The 26,053-nt window shown below is 40.0% G+C and overlaps 1 protein-coding gene across 6 annotated transcripts in view; it reads right to left on the bottom strand.

The window, feature by feature from the left end:
* LOC136850230 (E3 ubiquitin-protein ligase TTC3-like) overlaps positions 1–26,053 on the bottom strand; it is a 477,716-nt gene that overhangs the window by 291,237 nt on the left and 160,426 nt on the right. For all 6 annotated transcript variants that reach the window (XM_067123873.1, XM_067123870.1, XM_067123869.1 and 3 more), the window contains 3 exons: positions 8,124–8,280; positions 5,616–5,683; positions 5,284–5,371 (listed from right to left, as the gene is read on the bottom strand). In XM_067123873.1, the coding sequence (XP_066979974.1) occupies positions 5,284–5,371; positions 5,616–5,683; positions 8,124–8,261 (294 nt within the window). In that variant the 5' untranslated portion in view covers positions 8,262–8,280. The remainder of the gene's footprint in view (positions 1–5,283; positions 5,372–5,615; positions 5,684–8,123; positions 8,281–26,053) is intronic.

The following is a 26,053-nucleotide window of genomic DNA, read 5'->3' as shown; positions in this document are numbered from 1 at the left end:
TCTTTCAGGTTCTGGCTAAATCCCTGTTAGCAGGGTTTCAGACAGACCTTTTTGACTTCATGATGGCTAAGCTAGAATGCAGAAGATTCATCTTTGCTGAAGCCACCATACGTCATGAGCCTAACAAGCTCATGAAGAGCTCTATCTGGGGCCCTAACTTCTTCCCAGAGGAAGAGGTAGCCAGTGTGCTCAGTGAGGCTACTAGAGCCAACCAGAGTCTTCGCTCTCGCTGGGGTATCTCAGCTTACAAGCGTAAGACCCCAGAATCTGGCGGCCCCCAGACTAAGTCTGGTAAGCGGTTCAGGAGACACAAGAGGCCTCATCATCAGACGGTTGTTCAAGCTGTCCCGGTCTCGCAGTCGCGCAGCCCTCCACCTCTAAAGTTCATCCCCAACAATACGTGCTGGTCCAACCAGCTCATTCCTGCTGCACCCTCGTGACGTTGCCTCACCGGCGTACAATCCTACCTATGAAGGCCGTGGGTTCTTTCACGGCCTTAATAGGAGTGCAAGGGGGGGAAGAGGTCGACCCCTTACAGAGGTAAGTCCAACACCACCCCAAGAGGTAAACCTGGACGTGGTAGAGGAAACAAACCCGCTTCCTCCCACTGAGAACAGTCAGGTAGGTGGTCGCCTTTACTGGTTCAGAGACCAGTGGTCCTTCAGCCCTTGGGCACACAGCATTGTGTCCAAAGGTCTAGGTTGGAGCTGGACCAAGGACCCCCCTCCTCTGATCAGGTTTTACCAGCCACCCTCATCAATCCTACAGGACTATGTGGCGGAACTGCTCAACAAGCGAGCAATAAAGAAAGTAAGGCACCTCAAATTTCAAGGCAGGTTGTTCACTGTTCCGAAGAAAGACTCCGATCAGCAAAGAGTGATTCTGGATCTGTCGCGTCTAAATCATTACATAAAATGCGACAAATTTCGCATGCTTACGGTAGCGCAGGTATGGACTCAACTTCCGCGTGGAGCCGTCACCACCTCTATCGATCTTTCAGACGCTTACTATCACATCCCGGTTGCGCGGAGCTTCTCTCCGTTCCTGGGTTTCAGACTCGGGAATCAAGCCTACTCCTTCAGGGTTATGCCTTTCGGTCTAATTATTGCACCCAGGATATTTACAAAGCTGGCGGACACGGTAGTTCAGCAACTCCGGTCCCGAAGGATATCCCTAGCAGCGTACCTAGACGATTGGATAATTTGGGCACCAACAGTTCTAGAATGCCGGAAGGCCACGGTCATCAACTTCCTGGAGTCGTTAGGTTTTCAACTGAACAGAGAGAAGTCCCGCCTGACTCCGGAGTCCCGGTTTCAGTGGCTGGGTCTCCAGTGGGATCTGTCTTCGTACACGTTATCCCTCCCGCCTCCCAAGCGGAAGGAGATAGCCTCCCTTACCAGGAAATTCCTGAGAGACAAAGCAGCATCCTGCCGGGCCCAAGAAAGAATCCTCGGTTCCCTTCAATTTGCCTCAGTGACGGACCTGCTCTTAAAAGCAAAATTAAAAGACATAAACAGAGTGTGGCGGAGTCGAGCCAATGTCAGGCTCAGAGACAAGGTCTCCTCCATCCCCCGGATTTTAAAAGCGAGACTGCGGCCTTGGTCCACAGTCAGCGGCTTGTCCAAGACAGTCCCGCTTCAGTTCCCTCCTCCGGCGCTGGTAGTTCACACGGACGCCTCATTAGCGGCTGGGGAGGGTATTCGCCAAAAAGTACAAGGAACGTGGTCTACAATGTTTCAACGGTTCCATATAAACACCTTGGAAGCTATGGCGGTATTTCTAACCTTAAAGAAAATCCGCCCCAGCCGGATTCATATCAGACTGGTGTTGGACAGCGCCGTGGTAGTTCATTGCATCAACAGGGGCGGCTCCAAATCAGGTCGCGTAAACCAGGTTATGGTAGCTATTTTCTCCCTGGCAAACAAGCACAGCTGGCATCTGTCAGCCACCCACCTAGCGGGGTGCGAACGTGGTGGCGGATTCCCTGTCCAGGACCACTCCGTTGGAGACGGAGTGGTCTCTGGACGGAGAGTCTTTCAATTGGATTTGCCGCCGGGTTCCGGTCTCCAAGTGGATCTGTTCGCGACAGAGAGCAACTTCAAGCTTCCCTGTTATGTGGCCCCAACCTGGATCCTCAGGCGTATGCCACGGACGCAATGACCATAGACTGGAACAATTGGGAGAAGATTTACCTGTTTCCCCCAATAAATTTGCTGTTGAAAGTACTACACAAACTCAGGTCATTCAAGGGCCAACTAGCCCTGGTAGTCCATTATTGGCTGCAGAGCAATTGGTTCCCTCTTCTTCAGGAACTCGGGTTGCAGAGTCTTCGGATTCCCAATCCCAAACTGACCCAAACAATACAAACCAAGACTGTGTCAGCTTCCTCAAGAATTCAGAATGCCCTAGTTTTATGGACTTTATAAAGTTCGCAGCTCAAAGGGGAGCAAACATTGACCCCGTTAACACTCTGTTCTTAGAATCAGACAAGAGAGATTCTACTCTCAGACAATATGACTCAGAAGTCAAGAAATTGGCCTCTTTTTGAAGACATCTGAAGTCCAAACCATGACTACTAACCTAGCAGTTACCTTCTTTAGATCACTGTTTGAAAAGGCCTTGCTCCGGCCACTATTACCACAGCTAAGTCAGCCCTGAAGAAGGTATTCTTATATGGTTTTAAATTGACCTTACAGATTCTTACTTTTCATCTATTCCTAGAGCATGCGCTCGTCTGAGACCCATATCACGCCCACATTCTGTTACGTGGTTCCTCAATGATGTGTAAGTTAGCATCTGAGATTGACAACTCTCAATGCACTTATTTGGATCTGTTAAGGAAAACTTTATTTCTGATTAGCTTGGCTTCAGGTGCCAGAATTTCAGAGCTGTCGGCTCTCTCTAGAGGTGATGATTTTGTTAGTTTCCTCCCGTCCGGAGAAGCCCTCCTTTCTCCTGACCATAGATTTTTAGCTAAAAATGAGGACCCTCAAGACAGGTGCTCTCCTTGGAAGGTGGTGCCCTTCCACAGGACCAGTCCTTATGCCCAGTCTATACCTTAAAGTCTTACCTTTAAGAACTCCACAGTGTAAGTCGGGTCCTCTTTTATCAGAGAGAAAGGTGGAACTCTTTCATTAAATGCAATAAGGCAACAAATTCTGTATTTCATTAAACAAGCTAACCCAGATTCAGTCCCTAAGGTTCATGATATTCGTGCAGTAGCTACTTCCACTAATTATTTTCATAATATGGATTTTCAGAACTTACCAAATATACGGGATGGAAATCACCTCCAGTGTTTAAACGCCATTATTTAAAAATCACTCAAAGCCCTGAAATTTTCTACAGTGGCTGTGGGGAGTGTCATTCCCCACCTTAATTATCCATTATCCTTTATCCTTCCCCCCCCCCCCGCCTTCCTCATTTACTTCTCTGCCTGCCCTTCTGGATGATCATGCCTCACTGCCTTGCTCCTCATATTGATATTATTATTGTCTTTTTATTATCTTTTGGGGACTGTATTTTGACATGCTGTAATTTTGGATTGTCTTAGGGGTACTGGGCTGTTTTTATTTTGCTCCAATCTTAAGTATTTTTGGATGTATTTTGCCTGCCATATTGTTTGGTGTATTGACTTTGTATTCTACTTTTAAGATCGTATTACTGTATTTTCATGTTAATATTCATTTTTTCATGTGAGAGATATCCTCATTAAATCCGTTTCCATAGCTTGTGTTTTTCTTCAGATCACCTTTTGTTTCCTTGTAGTTTGCAGTCTTGGCATGATTCTCTATCACTATTTCACCGGCTGACACGGGGCTGGACTCAGAAAAGGGATTTTGACAAAGGAAAAATCTATTTCTGAGGAAGGCCCTGTGTCACCCGGTGACCCTCCCAGAAGTGGCTTCCGCTCCCCCCCTACTTGCACATGCCAAGCCTGGGGGTGGTGCTAGTCTGGAATGATGTAGGTGGCGCTGGTGTCGCCGGCCTGGCGGACGCCTGTGCGTGGGGGCTGTAACGGCTCACCGCTCTCTTTGAGGAGTTTTGACATGGGGATATCTATCGAGTGTAGCTCTGTGGTTGTGATCCTTTCACTCACCCTTGGTTATACCGACGTCTTCCTTAGGGAAAGACGCCGATCTGGGGTAGTAACCCCAGCATTCCTGAAAGCTCTTTTTCTCTGGTATATCTAGCATTTTATACCTAGAAATTCGTGTTAGTATGGAATTTCACCGGCTGACACGGGGCTGGACTCAGAAATAGATTTTTCCTTTGTCAAAATCCCTTTTCTGACTTGTTGTATAGTTTTAATTACGAGCTTGTTTTATTTTCACGTGTGGTGTTGGCTGGAGCTGTATTCGGCGCTGTCTCGCCAGGTCTGGTTCAGTAGTTTTCTGGACCATTAACACTGTGAGGGCTTGCCTTATTTTGGATTAACTCTGGATTACGATACCTGCCTTTCTTCAGTTGCTGCTGCTGTCCTCCTTTGGGAGATTGATTCATTCTTCAGTCTGCGCCCTTGGTTCAGTGATTCAGCCAAGGGGACCTCTCTGCCAACTGGTAAGGTGTGATTACCTGTCGGACGGCCGTGTCCATTGATCGTCTTGCGACGTTAAAGTGATTCTTTCTTCTGTCTGCGCCCTTGGCCCAGTGTTTTTGCCAAGGGGACCTCTCTTACGTTTGGTAAGGTCCTAGGAAATTATAGATTATTCTCCTCGACCCGTGATTTGAAGGCTGTGGTGGCCACTTCCACCGTTTAGAGCTCACTTAAGGGAAGCAGTTTATTTTTTTGGTTTAGTGTGTAATAAGTTAGGTTATTCTGTCTTTTCGACATTCTATTACTTTCAGGGCCCTCTCTTTAAAGTGTAATTGCATAGTCTATCTTAATTTGGTGTAAGTGTGTTTGTTATTCGATGTTTTCAGTGTGGTTGATTTTTGTGTTTATTTAATGTATTTTGTAAGAGGCTCAGTGGTCATTTCTTTCTAAAATTTTGTATTAAATATTAAGGTTTTATTCTCAGTTTTTCTTTATCCTCCTTAACTCCATCTCTGTACACTCTGTTGCGGCCATTCCACCTATTGTGGACTTGGTCATTTGTGACTTTATTTGTATTTTAAGAGACTTGTGTATGTTGATGGGCGTGGGCCCATAACAATATATATATATATTACCTGAATACTAAAACACTTAGAGAACCTATTGCAAATATCAAAAAATTAAAAAAATTAATGTAACTAAAAACAAACTTCTCATTTATTCTCCAGTTACCATGAATTACTTACCGCTGTGCTGTCACCACTAGGAGTAGCATAGGCTAAAGCCTTACCAAACACCTCTAAAGCATAACGGAACTGGTTGGTTTCATAATATCTGAAAATAAGGAAAAAATAACAGAGAAGGCAGTGTTTATACTCAAATTTAGTACTGTATATAAACAATTCAGAGAAATATCTTTATCTTTACACTCTTGATATAATATAAATTATGTATCCAATTATCTAATATCTAATTTTCTACCAAAAAGCTTTTATGAGTTTTCATACTATAAAACAGTATTTTCAAACTTGAACAAAACATAGTAGATTAATTTCAAAAGGAATATCTATGTACAAACCTTCTGGCATCTTTCAGTGTTTCATGATACAAATTTCTTGACCTTGAGCTTATCTCAATTGTCGCTTCCTAAAAAATAAAACAAGTAGTTCCATATTAGGGCTATATAATTATTAATTATTCAAGAGAACACATCAGAATTTTCCAGGTTTACATTTGTTCATGACAACCCGCATTAACTATATGTTGCTGTACTTCCATGCAACAAAATTCCAGATACAAAAACTTGAACCATTCAAAATTAAGAGGAACCTAATGTGCATGCACAGACCTGCAATGATGCTGTGCTTTATTCCTTACTCTTCAATATGACTTACAGAGTTAATATCAATGACAGTGCCATTCTTCCAGGAATGATGTTTGCCATTTCAATACCACTGAGCCATCATTTTCATTACTTATTTCATTCTCTGAACAGATTTTCCTAGCTCTCTCTTTTTGATGTTTTATGGAAATAATGTAATTTTTCTTCTTCACTGTTAAATTTTTATTTAAATATTCATTCAGGTCATCAGTTTGCTGGATGAGTTATGATTTATGAAAGATGCAATACCGCAATAATCTTTGTTTTGCACAGTTCTTCCCTTTGTCTTACTATTAAATTATAGTTCTATTTTTAAAGTAACATGTCACTTGCTACATTTTTCTGAGGGGCATGAGGATGGACTCAAGTCCCAAACGCCTTCAGTCCCTTACACACTCCTTTCTTCTTTCCCCTACCCCCTCTCTTGGACTAATATGAAAAGGGGGGTTCCATGCGATGCAAGATGCTTAGCCTTCTGGAGCTGAAGTTTTCTTTGGGCAGCTGAAGTGGAGAGTTAGCTGTAACCACAGGACTTGCAAGTAGTGCTTTGCCTCATAGTTGCACAGCAAACTGAGAATCTCAGTAATCTCCCCTACCACAGCTCTACAGCTGTGTCAATTTTACTCAGAAGGAAGTAGAACTGCAAACCAAAGATTGAGCTGTTGCACAGCAAGAGGCAGCTTTCATAAGAAACAAGGTGTGAAAGCAAAGAATGAATGCAGTCTCTCCAGAGCAGAACTATGTTTGCCCACACATTAGTGACTTGATGAGCTAGATAATTAAGAGCCTTGCCACTCTACACAATTAACCCTGCTGAAGGCCAAACATCCACAGGGAGTTTCTCATGAGAATGGTGGTCATGGCACACTGTCAGGGGTTCAGCCATGAGACAACATGGACCACGGCCATGACAACCAATTCTCACAGATCCCCTCAAGGAGCTTGTATATTAGACAGAACAGCAAAGCATCGATCTGGAGGGGGGATCTACAGCACCCTTCAAGGTGTAGAACTTTCTCTGTGTTTGCTCGATCTGTTGACTGCAAGGAAACTCCCTAATCCACAGTTTAAGGAGTTAACCTCAGCCAAAATGCCACAGGTAACTCTGACTATGGTAACCTTACAGGAGACTTACCTACGGAATGGAACCTACCACCTCTCTCTAAAGGTGAGATTGGTGGTATCTGATGACTAGGTCACCACCCCAAGATTGCTCACCTTGAAGGGGTGCCAGAGGGGGAAGGGCCCTCAGTACCTTTTGCCAGCAGCTTGGGCAGCTGCTACTTCCAGGGAGGCGGGAGAGGCGGATATTTGCTCTCAATTGCTCCCGGTCTCATCCCGCAGAAAACTTTTTCACAAGTAAAGACTGACGAGCATCAACAGGGTTGTGCTCTGAACATATATTGGGTTACATTTCAGAAGCAGGGCTGGAGCAGGAGGAGGATGGAGAACAAGGCAAAAAGCATGTGGTAAAGCCACAAGATCCCTCACCTCCCGGGGTCGAGATGGGCTACAACGCCAAAGAGGTAGAGGGGAAGGGGGATATCTCTTAAAAGCGAGAATGGGCCCATTTAACTGGGATAGGGGACAGTTAATGCACCATGCAAGAAGATAGTGAAAAGGCTCTCCTACACACACCTCAAGGCAGGTGATATGGAGAACTCCATCAACTGCTCTGAGGCTGGCAGTCCAAAGACTAGGAATGGTGAGGAGAGCAAGCAGGCTGCTTGGGCTGACTCCATGACAGCTCATGGGAGCTTGGCAGAGATTGGTCACTCTGAGATAGGCCCTTACTCCTGAAATCTTTGGCTTCCTTATCATCTGGTGATGAATAAATGGTTTTGTGTGTTGGTGACTGATCCTTCTCAGATTGAGAGGTGCCAAGGGATGCATTCCCTTCCCCTACAAAATATACATAAAGAATGTGGTCTACTGCAATGGGGAACATGAAGTCATTGAACGGCCATCCATTCTTTTTATTCAAAGGACACAATGTTGACAGATACTCTAAATTCAATCTTTTAATAATCAGTCAAAACAGAGAAATGCTTAAAGAAATTCTTAACTCTAAAAAATCTATCATCCTTTTCAAACCAATATAACATAGGCACTCTTTAAAAATAAAATTTCAAGGATAGCAATAATAATCTATAAGCACTAAAAATCCATCAACAGAACTATTTGGTAGTTGAAACCAAGACTTACCTGTTTCCTCATATCTTCTTCTGCAGGCCTTTCTTCTTTGATTTTCTTCTGCTCTTTACAATTCTCATCAATAGCAGTCTTTCCCTTTTTAGACTGCTTTTCTTTTTCTTTAGACTGCTTCTTGGTTTCTTCTGTCATGATGTTCTTTAAATCCTCTCTAATTGAAAAAAATTAAGATTTGAAATTTTTGCTAACCAATAAACTCAAGTCAACATTTAAATGTTCTAAAAGACAGAAAAATAACTACTACTACTTTATGCAAGTCTTCAAACTTAAGTTTCTTCTTATTGCATGATTGAGTTGTTTAAACCCAACTCAATCACTTTCATGTACAACACATTCATAATCTTCACACATCCAAGACCATGCACCCTTTTACCTAAGCCATTAAAATTTATGCTAGAGTCCTGCATATGTACTACTTGGAACAAAGGGTTCACTGCCAGTAGTGTACTATTTTCATTGCACGATCCCCTACTGACTTTTAAGTGACATTCACTCTATTATTTTTTTCATTTATGATTTAAATACTTGATTTTTTCTCAGCAAAGATGTTAAGTATGTTAATGATACTGTTATCCAATATTCTTCTTTTGCCAAAAGCAATAATTAATTCAACTGCAGTTAATGACAAGTTATTTGTAGGTACATACAGTAGTATTTATTTTTTCACATGCAGAACTTTTGTTGCCTTCCGTTGGTTTGTTAAATTCTTATGTTTCTCTCCATTTAAGAGTAATATATGCGTTTTGGATATTTTGTTTGATTGTTATGCCTAGTCAGCATCGGTCAGTTGTTCATTTGGCTAACTCTGGGTCCCATATATTTTTTAATTAAGAATAATTCCTCAGATTTGTTTCGCACCAAGTCTTAATAATAACTTTTTCTCTTAATCCTACTTTTTTCAAAAGTAGAGGTCATTTCATCAGTAGGGGCATTTGTAATTGGCCTTGGTTTTGTCAGGTAGTAGTGCAAAGAGCCGGGGAACATTATTTTGAATATGCAAGGTACATAACTGGTAGTATATTATTGGACAACAATTGAATGTTCCATCACCTGCCCATACTCTAAAGTTTTTCAAATCCTTTAACTGATCTTCAGATGCAAATACTAAAATCCTTTCAAGATCATCTTCACCACTGTCATATTGCAAAAATAATGACCCATTACTCAGTTTGGCATACTCTTTAGGAGTCAGATAACCATGCCATGTTTTTGGGATTGGAGGACATTTATTTTCTTTTTGCCTCCAACGGCGTATATTACGGCTTAAATTTGATGCAAGAGGAAGTTCAGCTACAGCACATTCATGCAAATTCTTCAATTTAGTAGCAAACAAAGTACGAGATGAGTCCTGGGTTCCAAGTGCTTCACCTTTTATTTGGTTTTGGGCACATTTTGCACTGACAGATGATGCTGTGGTGGCATGATTATGCTCACCAACTACCTTTATGATCATGTAATTTTCCTCATCTGTGTTTGTGTGCACTCTTACTTTACCTCTCCGATTTTCACACATCCAATATTGTTTTGTTCGGTCACTATTTTGCTTTTGTTGGTCATATATATAATTCAAATCATCCCCAACTTTTTTCTTCTGGATGTAATAATCCTCAACATCTTGACTAAGAGTTCAATAACTTTAAAAAAAAAGGACTCTGTGGATAGTAAATTAAATAAGAAGGATAGAAAGTATAATTACAATAACATGTTATTTTAGTATTTGGGAAATTGGTGGTTTGTAAATGAAACAAGATAGATGGATGGGGTAATTATATTAACAAGGTATTTAGTATTTACATATAGCAACTCTTCAGCAATAGTATAGGAAGAGTTGCTATGTTACTCGGGTAATTATTAAAGAACATCATGATGCCAATGCTCACATGGGTGTAAATGCAACTGTGGTGAGTGTCAGGCAGGAGTTCTGGATACCACAGATAAGGCAATTAACTAAGAGCACATTACACCATTGTGTTATTTGTAGGAGAACGCAGGGGAGGCCGTATAGGCCCAATATAGTTCCTCCATTACCTGAGTTCAGGGTGCAATGTAAGCAACCTTTTAATACCACAGTCGTGGAAGACACCGGAGTATTATGGGTTAAGGGAAAAGGACAGAGCCCTGAGAAGGCTTATATCATCCTATTTATGTGCCCGATAACCAGAGGCATACATGTGGAACTAGTTGATAACCACCACCTGTGACTCGTTCCTCATGAGTTTTAGAAAATTCTGCAGCGGAACAGGTTTCCCAGCACTCATGTTGAGTGACAACGTCACCACATTTGATGGCATCAGAATACCTTAAGACCATGTTGGAGAATCCCTCGGTAAAGGAACATCTGATAGATATAAAATGTGACTGGAAGTTCATTCCAGCGAGAGCACCGTGGTTTGGTGCTATATGGGAAAGGCTGATAGGACTTTGTAAGTCATGTCTAAAAAAGATCGTAGGCCAAGCCTTACTCAGTTTTGAGGAACTGACCTGTGTGCTGGTGGAGCTGGAAGGAATTATCAATGACAGACCATAAAGTTACACGCCCGGGGATTTGAACCAATGGAAATTTTAACCCCTAACCACTTGATCCTTGGAAGAAAGCCTAATTCCTTCTCAAGAAAAGTAGTAAATTGGGAAGAGATCTCTGGTGACCCTACCTATGGACGGAAAGAGTTCACTGAGAAAAGATCCCTGCTTGTATCCAAGTTGTGCGACGACTTGTGGAAAAGATGGGAAAGGGCATATTTAACAATGTTAAGAGAGACCCATTGAGTAGGAATGGTGCATGGCTCTTGGTCCAGGATAGGGGAAGTAGTCCTCATTCATGATGAGGGGCCAAGGAACAAGTGGAACAAGTGATCACGTTACACTTGGGGCGAGACAAGGTCCCAAGAGTGGCTACTCTAAGAACAGCACATAGCCAGCTCATGAGACCTGTAATTAAGTTATACCCCTTAGAGCTGTGGCAGGAGATAAGGGAAATTAATCCTGCAACAGAAGATGTTCGGTCAAGCCCCGGCCCGAGCAGGAAGACTGCTCAAATAGCTGCAGAAGCCATAAAGGCATTGATAAGAACAGGACTATTGTAAATAACATTAGGCATAAGTTTTTCTTGCGGGGGAGTATGTCGAAACTTCGACTAGGGAGACTGTACTTTTCCACAAGTTGTGGTACGGTTTTATGTATTCTTCTTAAATTTACGTAAAGTGGAAATGCGTATTAAGTAGAAGAAGGACATTATGTTTTGTTGTTTGTATTTAGTAATGAAAAGTGTTGTTTTGGCTGTTTCGTGTCTTTAATTGTAAGTATATGTGTAATCGTGCTTACTACCGGCATCGGTTGTTTGTCCAGTGGTTAGTCAAATGTTTGGTATTGGCCAAAGACGAACATGAAGTCATTCTCGTCACAGCCTTGGTGCAGTGTAGATCAAATAGGGACTCAAGAAATAGGAATGCAGCCATAGTTGTCAGTGCCTTCAAGTCCACTTAAATATTCCTTTTCATCTCAAAAGTTTATTTAGAGATTTCCTTTAGGAGATATGCATACCTACATGTAAGGAGAATTTCTTGAGATGTTCTTTGGATGCAGATTACGAAGTAGAGATTGTGCTCATGCCAATCTGATTCTAATTCAGGATAGGAATATCAAATGTGCCATTTGAACCAACAGTAAGTTTATATTGCTTCTGTTTTAGATTAATATACACAAAGCAATGCAGTGTTTTAAGTGCAACTTGGAACAGTATATACGTGAAGCAATCTGGGTGTTGTAGTATAAGACTTAGGCTACGATTAGGTTAGTACATTTCAAATCACTTAGGCTATACAATAACACTGATGATTTGAAATGCTCTACTTATTCTGAATGAATCGGAATAAAAAGGTTGGTTTGGTTATAAATAGTGGAAAAACTGAAATCATGAATAAATGAATACTGAAAATTATCTAATTGAAGGCATGGTTGTAAAGCAAATGTATAAGCAGAATTTATGGAAAGAATAAAAAAGGCTCATCAGGCAATGAAAATACTTAAAAATATTCAGAATCATAGAAATTTTTCTGTGCTTACAAAAATCATTATTTATAAGGAGTATTTAGGAGTATATTGATCTATGGGCATGAGTCATGGTACAGTACAGTGACTTTGGATAATAAATTCTTAGCATTTGAAAATAAGGCACTCAGAAGAATGTTTGGAATTAATTGGAGGGATAGGATATCACATAACAAAATTAGGGAAGTAATGGGGGTGCAGCTGGTTGATGAGTATGTTAGGTTTCATGCTGGAAGTGGCTAAGCATGTGTATAGAAGACAGGGAATAGTACAAGATGCACCTGGGTGGGTTGCCCTTGGTAGAAGAGGTAGAGGTAGGCCAAAGGAGACGTGGCTAAGGACAGTGAGGCGAGAAGCAGGAGACGAGTGTTGGGGAGATCTTGAAGAGTTAGCCCAGGACAGAATGTGGTCTCGTGAGTTCATCGAGGCTCTATGCATCCTTGTGGGTGCCTCAGGAAATGATTGATTGACTGATATACAAGCAGTCCGTGGGTTACAGCATCTCTGACTTACAGCACTTTTTCAAATATACTCATAAGAAATCGGTTCCGGGTTACAGCTAATGTTCTGGATTATGGTGCTGTAACTAGGATTCTGAGCAGCATAGCTGTAAGTGTTATAATGAGGTGAGAAAACCAATTTAGGGAGCTGTAGCCACCAGGAGGGTTCACTATAAGGAGGTCCCTCCTATAAGGAGGGGAGAAAACCAGTTTATTACCAGGGCAAACCTTAAAAACCTGTTTCTTTCCCAAGGCTTACATAAGTCTCTCTCTCTCTCATTTTTATAAAATTTTATTCCATAAGTTTGGCATAGATAAAACTCTCAAACTTATCAACCTCTGTGTAACTAACAATGTGTTCTCTTTCAATGGTAATTTTTACAAGCAAAAATTTGGCTGTAGCATGGGCAGTCCCCTATCACCTCTTTTAGCAAACTTGTACATGGAACATTTCGAAATGGAAATTTTGTCATCTATCAAACCCCGTAATATGATCTGGCTTAGATACGTAGATGATATTTTTACTTTCTGGGACAATAGGTAGGGAGACTTTAATGAATTTTTTAATAGGCTAAATTCGCTAGTTCCGACCATAAAATTCAAAACGGAATGGGAAAAGGACGGAAAACTGCCGTTCCTAGAGGTACTGATCATAAGAGAACAGAACAGATATGCATTTACAGTATATAGAAAACCCACCTTCGCTGTTTCCTACATTCATTTCTTAAGCTACCACGACGTCTCCGTAAAGATCATGGTAGGGTGCAACTTATTCCTCAGAGGACTTAGGATATGTTCAAATGGGTACCTAGATAAAGAATTCAACATGATCCGCCGACACCTAACGCAACTGCTCTATCCACCACACATTATCGAGAGGGCTATTAATAAAGCGAATAAAATATACTATAGAGGTCCCACTCACAACAGACAAATAGATTTTAACAACAAAATACAGCTTCCGTACGATGAAAACATCCAAAAAGCCACCGAACAACTCGGGTCTAACAATCCCTTTATTTTCCATTATCCCAAATCCATCGGGAGCTCGCTCATTAACGTATACTTAAATAACAAAGGGGAAGAAGCCGGAGTTTACAAGATACCGTGCAGCAATTGTAATGACATTTACGTGGGGGAGGCAGGTAGATCGCTCTCACAAAGAATAACAGAGCACAAAAGATCAGTGCGTTATGCTTCGGAGAGTTCGGGGATTTTCCTACATATTAGAGATCCAGGCCATTCCATAAACTGGAGTGGGGCGGAGCTGGTTTCAAAAGTAGCTGCTCGTACAAAAGAAAGATGCTGGAATCTGCTATCATCAATCAAACCAACAATATGAACTTGTCAGGAGGACATTGGAAATCGGACGACATCGACGCTTTAATCCTCAGACCGCTTCTGAAGGTGTTCCAGGGAACACGACCACCAGAATCGTCGCCAAACAGGAGTTAATGAGGCCAAAAACCACTAGGGAATTGTTTATTCTCCTCCTTAGGAAACGGTCACCTGCATACCATTGGAGACTTAATGCCACCCTATATATGCTTTGTATATATACCATTGTAACATTTCATCTGTCCATATTTTACCTGTGAACAGGGGCACAGAAGGAAGTGCCCGAAATATATGGTTGCAACGTTCAAATAGTGTTTTATGGGCCTTTTTATCTTCATATATATGTATATATATAATTATATATATATACATAATGTGTGTGTATATATATATATATATATATATATATATATATATATATATATATATATATATATATATATATATATATATATATATATATATATATATATATATGTATCGAGAGAATAGAGAAAACGTATTTTTAGTAGAAATATCCTATTTCCATTTTGGGTCAGTCGAAGGACCATAAAGTCATAAATCTCCCAGCCTGTCACAACAAGTCGCCAACCATATCTTCAAGAACACACCAGCACTAACGAGGCGCTAAGAGAAATTGCATCTGGCCGTGCCTTGAAATCCACGAGGTCCTGCGAAGGTTAGTAGTGTGTGGGAAAATACCCTCACCCCCTTGACTTCAAGGAGAGCCCAAGGAAATAAGCCACGCCCACAAGTCAAGCCTAGATGTTTTGGCCAATCAAATGCCATCAGTGCCAGAGACCTAGAGACGTCCTACAAGGAGTAAATACCCAATAATCAACAGGAATTCCTTAAAACACACCTCCAAAAGTTGGAATGAAGCAAGTGGAGGAGGTGCCTCAGGAAATCAGTACCTGCCCAGAATATGACGTCATGGTTGACACAAGGGAAAATGGGAGATATAAGGACAGGCATACAGGAAAGGAGACAGAAAAAAGAGAGAGACAGAGAGAAAAAGTCTGAGAGAGAGAGAGAACTATTCCAAAGTGAGGGGAAGCAGAAAAGACAGAAAGAGAAGAAGTGTGTTAGTGAAGAAAGACTCTCTCAAACAATAGTCCCCGTAATCTAATTCATTTAGTCTCTCGAAACCATATTTTTAAAGTCTCGAAACCATTATCTTAAAGTCTCGAACCATTAAGAAACAGTTAAGAAACTATAGGTGGAACTGTCAGACAAGAAGTGCAAATAAAGAAGAAATGGGAACAATTAATCATTTTCCCTTTAACCTCAGTAATTTATAATTTAATAACTGCTTTTCAAAGAACCACTTGTTCCTGCTACAAATAACTTCCACGCTGCCTGGCCGGGCACGCTACCTTAGAGTTGGGCCCTTGGAAGGAATGAAACAGGGTCCGACAACAGCTGGTGGCGAGTGGTGGGATAACGAGAGTTAGGTGGGATATCGAGAGCTAAGTGAGATAAAAAAAAAAAAAGCTGCAGCCGATGGCGATCGGTGAGATTACAACAGCTAAGTGAGATAACCGCGGGTGTACCGGTAGTGATCATGAACAGTTGGCGAAACAGTGAAGTGAGATAAACAATTGAAAATAGAATAAACAAGTGATCAAAGAAAAACACCAAAGACAAAACATAACATACGCCACTCTGCAAAGAAGAAAATAAAACACGCCCCACGCAAACACACACAACGCTACGCCAGAGCAGAAGACTACGCCGCAGAGAGAGATGCCCCTTTCCTCTCGCCGCCACGATGATTCCCGTGACCGAGTGAGAGCAAGATCCCCAGCTAAGGCGCAGTGACGGAAGGACGCTGAAGAAGAAGGCGAAGAAGAAGACGAACGAACAACCCAACCCTTGGACGAAGGCCTACGAATAACAAAATCAAGCTGCTGAGAGAATACGCGCAGAAAGACGAGAGAAAAAAAAATGACACAGTATGAATGTCCTTACGGTCACACACAAACACGTAGAAAATTTTTTTTCTTTGAGTTAGAAACACACAAAATTAAATCGACTAAGAACACTTGTATTGATATTCATTTGAAAACACAAAACTCATACGTAAATTAAATAGACTTGGCAACAAGAGTTTTTTTCTTTTTCTTTTTCTTTAACTAAGCACCTATCGATCATTTTACTAAATTTTATCCAACATTTGGTATTACTAAACTTTATTTAACGTTAGGCATGACTAACCCATAATTTCTGTATTTTATTTGTGTCATTCTACGGTTATTTTAAGCATTTAATTTCTTATTTAACATTCATTAGCTGAAATTTATATATTTTTCGATCGAGAAATCTCAACTTGTTTTTTTGTTTGCTTAAAGGTGTTCAGAATAAGTTTTTTGAGGATTATTTTTTTTTAATTTTTTTGAAGCGAGTGATAATTTCTTTATTTGTTTTACCGTCACTGTCAAGGATAATTGGAAGTTAAGGGATTTTTTTTTCTTTGTTTAACACCGCCAATCGGTAATTTAGAATTTCGGGAAATTTTAGTGATTGTTTAACTTTACTTTAGGTAAGATAGAAGTGTTTATGATGTTTGTGAATTTTTTTTGTGATTTTAAGAACTGGTTGAATTTATTTGCTTTGTTATTACTGCCATTATACTCAGTGGTTAAGAAAGTGTTTGTCATTAGTGCATAAATGCCCAGGAGGAGATCGGCACAAACTAATAGTGTAAGAACTCCTGTTTAAACAAGAAGTCAAACCAATAATTTAGCTATGGATAGGGAAACACAGTCAACTAGCCCAGTCTCAGCAGCTGTAGGTACCCATAAAAGACATGCAATTAACCATATAGCCAAATTTTGTGGAAGGAAAGAAGGTCAAGGTGCCTGTAACTTAGAAAACTGGATAGAGCAGGTAGGCATACATCTTAATAACATAATAGGCACAGATAGCGAAAAACTCAGTGAAGCGAAGAGTTATCTGGATCTGGAAGCAGGGGGAGACTTAGAACGTTATGTCCATTCCAGACATATCAAAGACTTAAGAAATGGGGAAGAAATGAAACAGTTCTTTAGGAAGGTATATTCCACAGTAGGCGAAACAGATCCAGTTATCAGCCTTGCAAGGATAGCTCACTGTTCTAAGGCAGATAAAAGAAGCTACCAAGGGATGAGTTCCCAGCTATATAACAATATGAATGAATGGGGTCACTTAGTTACATCCACTAAATGGGCAGAGACAGATAAAATGTCAGTAGCTGATGTCAAAACCATTATTAGGTTAGCATTCATGATTGGAAGTTTGCCAGCCGAAGCTATTGGAAGGATGACCCGAAAATGGGAGACTTCAGATGACATAGCTGAGATCGAAGAGGAGGTAGCAAGAATCTTAGTAGAAATCACGAAGGGAACCCCGTATACAGACCTTTAGTCACCATAGGACAAGAAGAAAGAGGACAAAATAGTTCTAGGAATCCAGATAGAATCAGAATTAGGACGTTAGGTAATACAACTCAAGGGGGATTTTCAACAGTCATATGTTATAACTGTCAGAAGAAGGGACATTATGCCAGTGACTGTCGAAGGATAGCTTACTGCCCTTTCCATAAGAGAGCTGGGCATAGTGTTCGAGATTGCAGAAATAGACCTGCTTCAGCACCTAGATATAGATCTCAGTCAAGAGGCAGAGGTAGAGACTGTAGTCAGTCTCCACAAGCTAGAAGGAATAGGGGTTCAAACCCAATTAGGTATCAAGATACTAACCAAACTGCGAGTATATCAGATGATGGTATAATGGGTCTTCATAATAGAGGGAAGGACCGGAATGCAAAACCCAGGCCAAATTAGACAGGTTAGCAAAGTTAGTATAAGGAATGAATATAATTATAGACCAGTATTTCCCGCACATGTTGGTTTAGAGAAACCTATTGCCACATTCTTTGATACAGGGAGTCCTAAGAATATAATGTCAGAAAAGGTGTATGATATGTATTTTTCTCACTTAAGTTTGAACCCAGCAGTAGACTGCAGAATCACAGATGTTCAGGGTAATAATATCAGAATAGTAGGACAAACAGATTTTCTTTTTAAGCTAGGAAGAATTTCACTAAAGGAGAAGGTTCTAGTAGTAAGAGATATACAGTTAGGGTTTGCACATTTGCTAATTGGTTATCCAACTATGGCTAGAGAAGGGATCAGCATTAATGCACCTAGAGAGCAATTAGTGATTAGAAGGGGTCATGAAATTTCTAGAATACCTCTATGTAAATTAACAGGAAGAATCCCGACTCGAGAGCACTCTTCATTGAGAAGTATTCTAAAGAAAGACATGACAGAGGGAAGATATTCAGTATACAGCACAAGCTCTCAACAGATAAATACTCACTTAGAAACCAACCAAGACTCTTACTTGAAATTAGACAGGCAGTTAAGACAAACCTGGAGAGAGCGCATGGATAGAATGTACAGTAAATCCAATTTTTGAAGGGAAGGAAATTCTCACGCTTACTGAAGAAGCACAAGTAAAGGGGGTACATTACTCTTCTAGTCTACATGAAGTCAGGCAGGGTAAAATAGCTTTGCAGGTTATGAATAACAGAGGAGGAAAGGTTAGGCTAACACAGGGAACAGAATTAGGTTTAGCAGAGGTATACAGCATTCCCATTCAAGTTGTAGAGAAGGAAACGGTAGCACCAATCAATAAAGAAGGTGAAAATTCAGCCCAGGACATAAAACTGAGAAGAGCTAAGATAGGGTCTCACTTGAAAGATATTAAAGAAGATTGTGCTAGAGAGAAACTCACAGATTTGCTAAGTGAATACCAAGACATAGTCGCTAAGGAGGGCGATACACTAGGTAACAAAGGTGAAATAACGCATAGAATAGACATTCCACAAAACACAAAGCCAATCTACATACCAGCCTATAGAGTAGCCCATTCCCAGAAGGAGATCATTGAAAGACAAGTACAAAAAATGGATAGGCAAGGAATAATAGAACCATCAAAATCTCCATGGTCTTTCCCACTTTTGCTAGTTCCAAAAAAGGATAAAACCTACAGAGTAGTGGTAGATTTCAAAAGGTTAAACAAGATAACCGAAAATGATCTTTATCCAATGCCGTCTCAAGAGATCTTATCACAATGATCGGATCCAAGAAATACTTTACCACAATAGATTTGTTGCAAGGATTTTTACAAATTCCTTTGGATGAGGAAAGTAAACCATTAACTGCCTGTAGTACAAGCAACGGTAGATATCAATATGTGAGAATGCCTTTTGGTCTGAAGTCAAGCCCAGTAACCTTTGTGAGATTAATGGATAAGATTTTAAGTGATTTATTAGGCAAGGATGTACATTGCTATATAGACGATTTGATAATAGCAACAGATACAATTGAAGAACACATAAAACTGGTAAGAGAAGTACTAAAGAGACTCAGGAAGGCGAATCTTAAATTGAAGTTAAAGAAGTGCAATTTCCTTAGAAGGAAAATAGACTACCTGGGACACACACTAAGTGAAAAGGGTGTGGAAGTAAACGACTTAAAGATTAAGTCAATCAAAGAGTATCCTACACCTCAATGTAAGAAGGATGTGAAGTCATTTTTGGGATTAGTAGGTTTTTACCACAAGTACATAAAGAATTTTGCAACAATATCCGCTCCGCTGACGGAGTTATTAAAGGAACACGTGTCATTCATTATGGAAAACAAGGCAACAAGAAGCATTTGATGAACTAAAGGAAAGGTTAACTCACTCTCCCGTACTTAGTTTCCCAGATTTCAGTAAAGAATTCTTTTTAGCTACAGATGCAAGTCGCACTGGTATAGGAGCATGCTTGATGCAAAGACATGATAACAAATATAATGCTATAGCATATTACAGTAGAAAGCTAAAGCCCACAGAAGTAAACTACTCAGTAACAGACCTAGAGTCTTTAGCCATAATAGATGCTTTAAAACACTTCAGGTATATCATATTCAGGTACAAGATAACTGTATTCACTGATCATTCCGCCGCAGTAGAAATGCTTAAGAATCCGAATTTTTCCGGACGTAGAGCTCGTTGGTTTATGACGGCCCAAGACTATGACAGAGTTGAAATATGTTCCAGGGAAGGCCAATAAAGTGGCAGATGCCTTATCAAGGCATAGTAACCAAAGGGATAGTATAAACATGATAGGCCACGAAGCAGAACAGACCGAATTCATAAGCAATGTATTTACCATGCATTACACAGAAGAACTTTCCAGAGTGAACAAAAAAGTGATGAAGATTTAAAGGAGACCTTCGATTTTGTAGAAAATAAAAGAGAATTTAGTCAAAAGGAACGAGCAGAACTAAGTAACAGAATTGGATGCCCCATAGACGCGGTAAACGTCATAGACAACACACTAGTTTGGATGTGTCACGAGTGTGACCCGTTTGATCAATTACTAGGAGTACTCCATAAAAGGATAGTACCAAAGAGCCTAAGAAATAAAGTCATTGAGTTAATGCATGACAATGACATGAGAGCTCACCCAGGAAGGGATGAGACAGTTAGACTAGTTAAAAGGTCTTTTCATTGGAAAGGAATTTACAAGGATGTTAGTAATTGCGTGAAGAGCTGCAATACTTGCAACAGTTACAAGGGAAGAACAGATAAGGAAGTACCTCTAGGGAAATATCCCATTCCGCAGACTCCATTTGAAAGAGTAGCCATAGATCTAATCACTAATCTTCACACCACGAGTAAGGGGAATAGAAATATATTAGTGTGTATTGACGCACTTACTAGATATACACAGTTAATACCATTAGCTAGTAAAGGAGCTAAAGAGTGTGCTATCGCTCTTTTTGACAAGATATTTTGTAGGTATTCTGCCCCACAGGTCATTATATCTGATAATGGCACCGAGTTCAATAACTCATTAGTTCAAGAAATTTGTGATGCATTCAAGGTAGAAAAGGTAACAATACAACCGTATCATCCAGCTAGTAATGGCTTAGCAGAAAGAAATAACAGAAAGGTTCTAGATGCATTAAGGCATACAGTAGGACAGGATCCTGATTGGGACGTCAATTTACCTTTAGTCCAATTATCACTAAATGCTAAGTATCATACAAGTACTCAAGCAACACCCATAAAGGCTTTAATGGGATATGAACCAAGATTACCATATGCGTGGCTAAATCAGCCAATACAGCCTAATTACTCTGAAGACATTATGAAAATAAGAATTGGGAATTTCAAGGTAATTCATAAGCAATTACACAAGAATTTAGAGGAAGCTCAGAAGAATATAATAGACAAATTAATTACAAGTTAGCCACTAAATTCACAGGGCCATACAAGGTCATAGATGTACAAGAGACTAAGGTGAAAGTGAAAAAGGTGAATGAAGTAATACCTTCCACATATGCTGAATCATTAGAAGAAGAAGGATTTTGGATAAATAAAGATAAAGTCAAGAGAACAAAAGAAGTTAAAGAGGCAGAACTGACTGAAGAATTAGAAGAAGCTACTTCAGAGGAAAAAACTAGATCTAACCTAAGAAATAGAAGAGTCACATTTCAGTAATAATGATAAGAACAAACCCATCAGTTCATCCTATTATTCCCTGTATTTGATTTCTTTGTTGCTGAGTTTGCCTTCATTGGTTGACTTAGTAATGAAACTATTTTCTTATAATGTTGCAATACTTACTTTAATTAGTCGGTCTTGTAACAAAAGAATTTGGGGTTAAGGCGCCGTAACTTCGAATTTACTTTTTCGTGAAACTGAGGGGAATTACTTAGGAAGCAAGAAAGTAAAGTAAGATTTCTGAAATGTAATGTATTAAAGTCAGAAGGGTTAACAGTCATCCTTAGGGATTTGCAATCCACTATCACTAATAGAAGAATGAGGTAGAAGTTTAAGACAGGTTTTTAAATGATTTCAACGAGAATCTTGTTTTCAAATCACGAATATTGGTATCAGTGTACTAATCATAGAAGTAAAAGGTAAAGAAATGAGAAATACAGTTTGCAAGATTTGTGAGTACTTTAAGGATACCTCATCAAGGAGAAGTCTTGGCATAACCCATAACATGTCAACATTGAAAGGAGTGCATGAACTATACTAACACAAAGTAGAAATAGTAATTACTTATTTTCCCGTAGAACTAACACGTTTACGATCTTCCTTTCTCGGAGATACTTTAAATAGCGAAAGCTTACCGATTTGTTTTGCCAGTCACAAAAATATTCATAAGTACTACTTTGTTTTCCCGACCCAAGTTGCCAGTCATACTTTGAGTTAGTCATTAAAAATGTAGAAGTTTCCTACGCAAAGAGAAGTCTATACTTGCATTGATAAAGTCAAGCAAAACGTACACAAGTAAGTTACACATGTTAGTTACACAATGTTTGAATACACCCAAGATACAAGTAAGGACATTATCATTCATTTGTAGCAGCGAGCCCAACAAGAAACCCATGAAGAACGGCCAAGAAATGAAGATTGTCGCCTTATGATTGTACAGATTGATTACTTTTAAGAATTTAAAATCCACCTGTTAGGCAGCTAGGTATGAGGCCTGAGTAAATTCAAATGTAACTTGGAGAGATAATTGCTAATGTTTCTTTGCTCTTTTATATATCATTTACGATTGTTTTAATACTTAAAGACAGATTCATAGAAGGAATTTGTCATACAAAAAGTGCATATTGTTAGGGGCCCTCATAGTCCATACTGTTTTGTTTATTTAGAAAACTGTCAGGAGACAGTTAGGTAGCATGGCCGAGACTGTATCGAGAGAATAGAGAAAAACGTATTTTTTCGAAGTAGAAATATCCTATTTCCATTTTGGGTCGGTACGAAGGACCATAAAGTCATAAATCTCCCAGCCTGTCACAACAAGTCGCCAACCATATCTTCAAGAACACACCAGCACTAACGAGGCGCTAAGAGAAATTGCATCTGGCCGTGCCTTCGAAATCCACGAGGGTCCTGCGAAGGTTAGTAGAGTGTGGGAAAATACCCTCACCCCCCTTGACTTCGAAGGAGAGCCCAAGGAAATAAGCCACGCCCACAGGTCAAGCCTAGATGTTTTGGCCAATCAAATGCCATCAGTGCCAGAGACCTAGAGACGTCCTACAAGGAGTAAATACCCAATAATCAACAGGAATTCCTTAAAACACACCTCCAAAAGTTGGAATGAAGCAAGTGGAGGAGGTGCCTCAGGAAATCAGTACCTGCCCAGAATATGACGTCATGGTTGACACAAGGGAAAATGGGAGATATAAGGACAGGCATACAGGAAAGGAGACAGAAAAAAGAGAGAGACAGAGAGAAAAAGTCTGAGAGAGAGAGAGAACTATTCCAAAGTGAGGGGAAGCAGAAAAGACAGAAAGAGAAGAAGTGTGTTAGTGAAGAAAGACTCTCTCAAACAATAGTCCCCGTAATCTAATTCGTTTAGTCTCTTGAAACCATATTTTTAAAGTCTCGAAACCATTATCTTAAAGTCTCAACCATTAAGAAACAGTTAAGAAACTATAGGTGGAACTGTCAGACAAGAAGTGCAAATAAAGAAGAAATGGGAACAATTAATCATTTTCCTTTAACCTCAGTAATTTATAATTTAATGACTGCTTTTCAAAGAACCACTTGTTCCTGCTACAAATAACTTCCATGCCGCCTGGCCGGGCACGCTACCTTAGAGTTGGGCCCTTTGAAGGAAAGAAACAGGGTCCGACAACATATATATATATATTGTTACGTGTAGGGTCTTGGCTGATCATTTATTGTTCAATTTACGTAATTTTCACGGCCCTGCAAACCAAGAATACACGTAACCTGTCACTTGAAGCCAAGAGTTAACCTCAAAGACAGTCGTTAATTAGCCAAAGGTCGCCAGTTAAGGGTAATTAACCTTAACAAAGCATATTCAAGGAATAAAGACTTTATAATAAACGCCCACCAACTCGGACGATACAAGAATCTCTACTCGTTAAGATGATTTTAGATTCAAACGCAACGTTCCTCCAAACATTGACCGAGACACAAGAAAGCATCGAGACTTAAACTGATTTGCTTACCCTAAATCCTAGGTATTTTACTGGAATAATGGGGTTGAAGCTAACAATATAATAATTTGGCTTAATCTAGACTTCGTGAACACATATACCATAAGTGGTGGCTGAAGGAGGAAACAAAGGAAATTTGAAATACAGAAAAAGTTACTAGTCAATCGACGACTTCAACAAGAATCGGACTTACCGTGAACGCCGAGTCGCTTATGCATAATGATGGACCTCAGGAGTCAGGATTCTGGCAGTTTTCCCAATTTACTAATTAATATAGACGTAAGAGTAAAAGTGGTAAAGAACAAAGAAGACCGTTCCGGCACGCATGTGGCGTATTTCCTCGTTCGTTGTTAGTCTCTCTCTCTCTGCAATCTCGCTCGCGTGACCGCCAGGTGAGGCGGTCTCTTGACATACCGCCCCAGGCAATCCGACCTTGACAAAGGCATCGCCGAATGCATAGAATAGAGAGGAAGATAGGTTAAGGCCACCATTACTAGGGGTCACTGAGTGTAAACCCTCTCTGAGGCTTAGGTCCCTAATGCCATAGCATATTTTGTTTTTTTTTGAACTGCCCAGCCTATGCAGGGACGCCATCTGTCTCATATTCCTACACCTAAATACATCGAGGGCGAACAGCAGTAATATTTATAAAAATATATATATATATGTATATATGATATATATATTATATATATATATGTGTGTGCATGTGTGTGTATTTGTATAACTTTTTATCACACCACCATGATTCACATACAAGCATTAAGCTACAAACGTCCTTTAAAATCCAATTCGCTCTACCTCGGAAATAATATATTTTCACATATGTTACCAAAGAGGAATTTTTTAGTTGATAATAAGTTCATCGTCCCATGGGCTTGAACCAATGAAAGACAAGAACTCAGGACTACAGTGATACCTTTATCCACATGGCCAACACACACACACACACACACACACACACACATATATATATATATATATATATATATATATATATATATATATATATATATATATATATATATATATATATATATATATATATTTGCCCTCGATGCATTTATTTGTGGTAATATCAGCCTGACCAAGGAGGGAAAAGATGGGTGTATCGGCAGGGTCGTGTAGACCGTTCAAACTTTTAACGTTTGCTTGCAGCAAGAACTCAGTAGCATTAGGGATTTAACCCCCATAGGAAAATTTCCATAATCAACCTTATGATAGGTGGCCTTAAGCTTTTTTTACCTGTTCTCTTCGGTGAATGTTTTGACAAAGTTTCAGACCCCTGAGGGCATGAACGGACACCCCTGTTTTGACCCAACTACAGTAGGTTGGACAAGCAGAGAGATAGAACCAGACTTCCATCACGGACGCACGCTCTATGCGTCTCGGCCCCTTTGTCTCGTTTATAGTCTATGTTAGTAGTGAAGTGGCGAATTCATCCCAGAACTTCCGATCGTCCGTTGTATGCGCAACAACTAGTCGTCCAAGGTAAAGTATGTGTTTTGTTCAAAACTTCGTCAATTACTAGCCCTTTTTCTGTACTTCCAGTTTCCTTGTTTCGTCCTTCCGCCACCCTAATTATTAGATTACCAAGCCACAACTTGCTTATACGAAGTCTAGATTAAGCATAATTTCTATGGTTTAGCGACCTTCAACTATTCCAATGAAGCAACTAGGAATTAGGGAAGGTTGAGCAAGATATTTCAAATTCTTTATGCAGCCTTGTGTCTCGAATCCATTGTTTGGAAGAGCCGTTGTGTTTTTAATACTACATTAACGAGTAGAGATTGACTGCATCCAAAGTAAGGCGACGTTTATCGTATTCTTTGTGTTGAGGTTAATTTCCCTCAACTGGCGACCTTGAGTGTTTAAACAGCTGTCTTTGAGGCCGCCTCTCCTGAAAACAACAAATTTTAGCAAGTGTATAAGACTGATGTTAAAAAAAGGGAAATAAAAAAATCTTTTTTTATATTTTATTGACATTTATTATTTAGTTCTAATATTTAGTAGGATT

Source organism: Macrobrachium rosenbergii, chromosome 21 (assembly GCF_040412425.1).
Source record: "Macrobrachium rosenbergii isolate ZJJX-2024 chromosome 21, ASM4041242v1, whole genome shotgun sequence".
Taxonomy (NCBI): domain Eukaryota; kingdom Metazoa; phylum Arthropoda; class Malacostraca; order Decapoda; family Palaemonidae; genus Macrobrachium; species Macrobrachium rosenbergii.
This window is presented reverse-complemented; position numbering and strand designations above follow the sequence as displayed.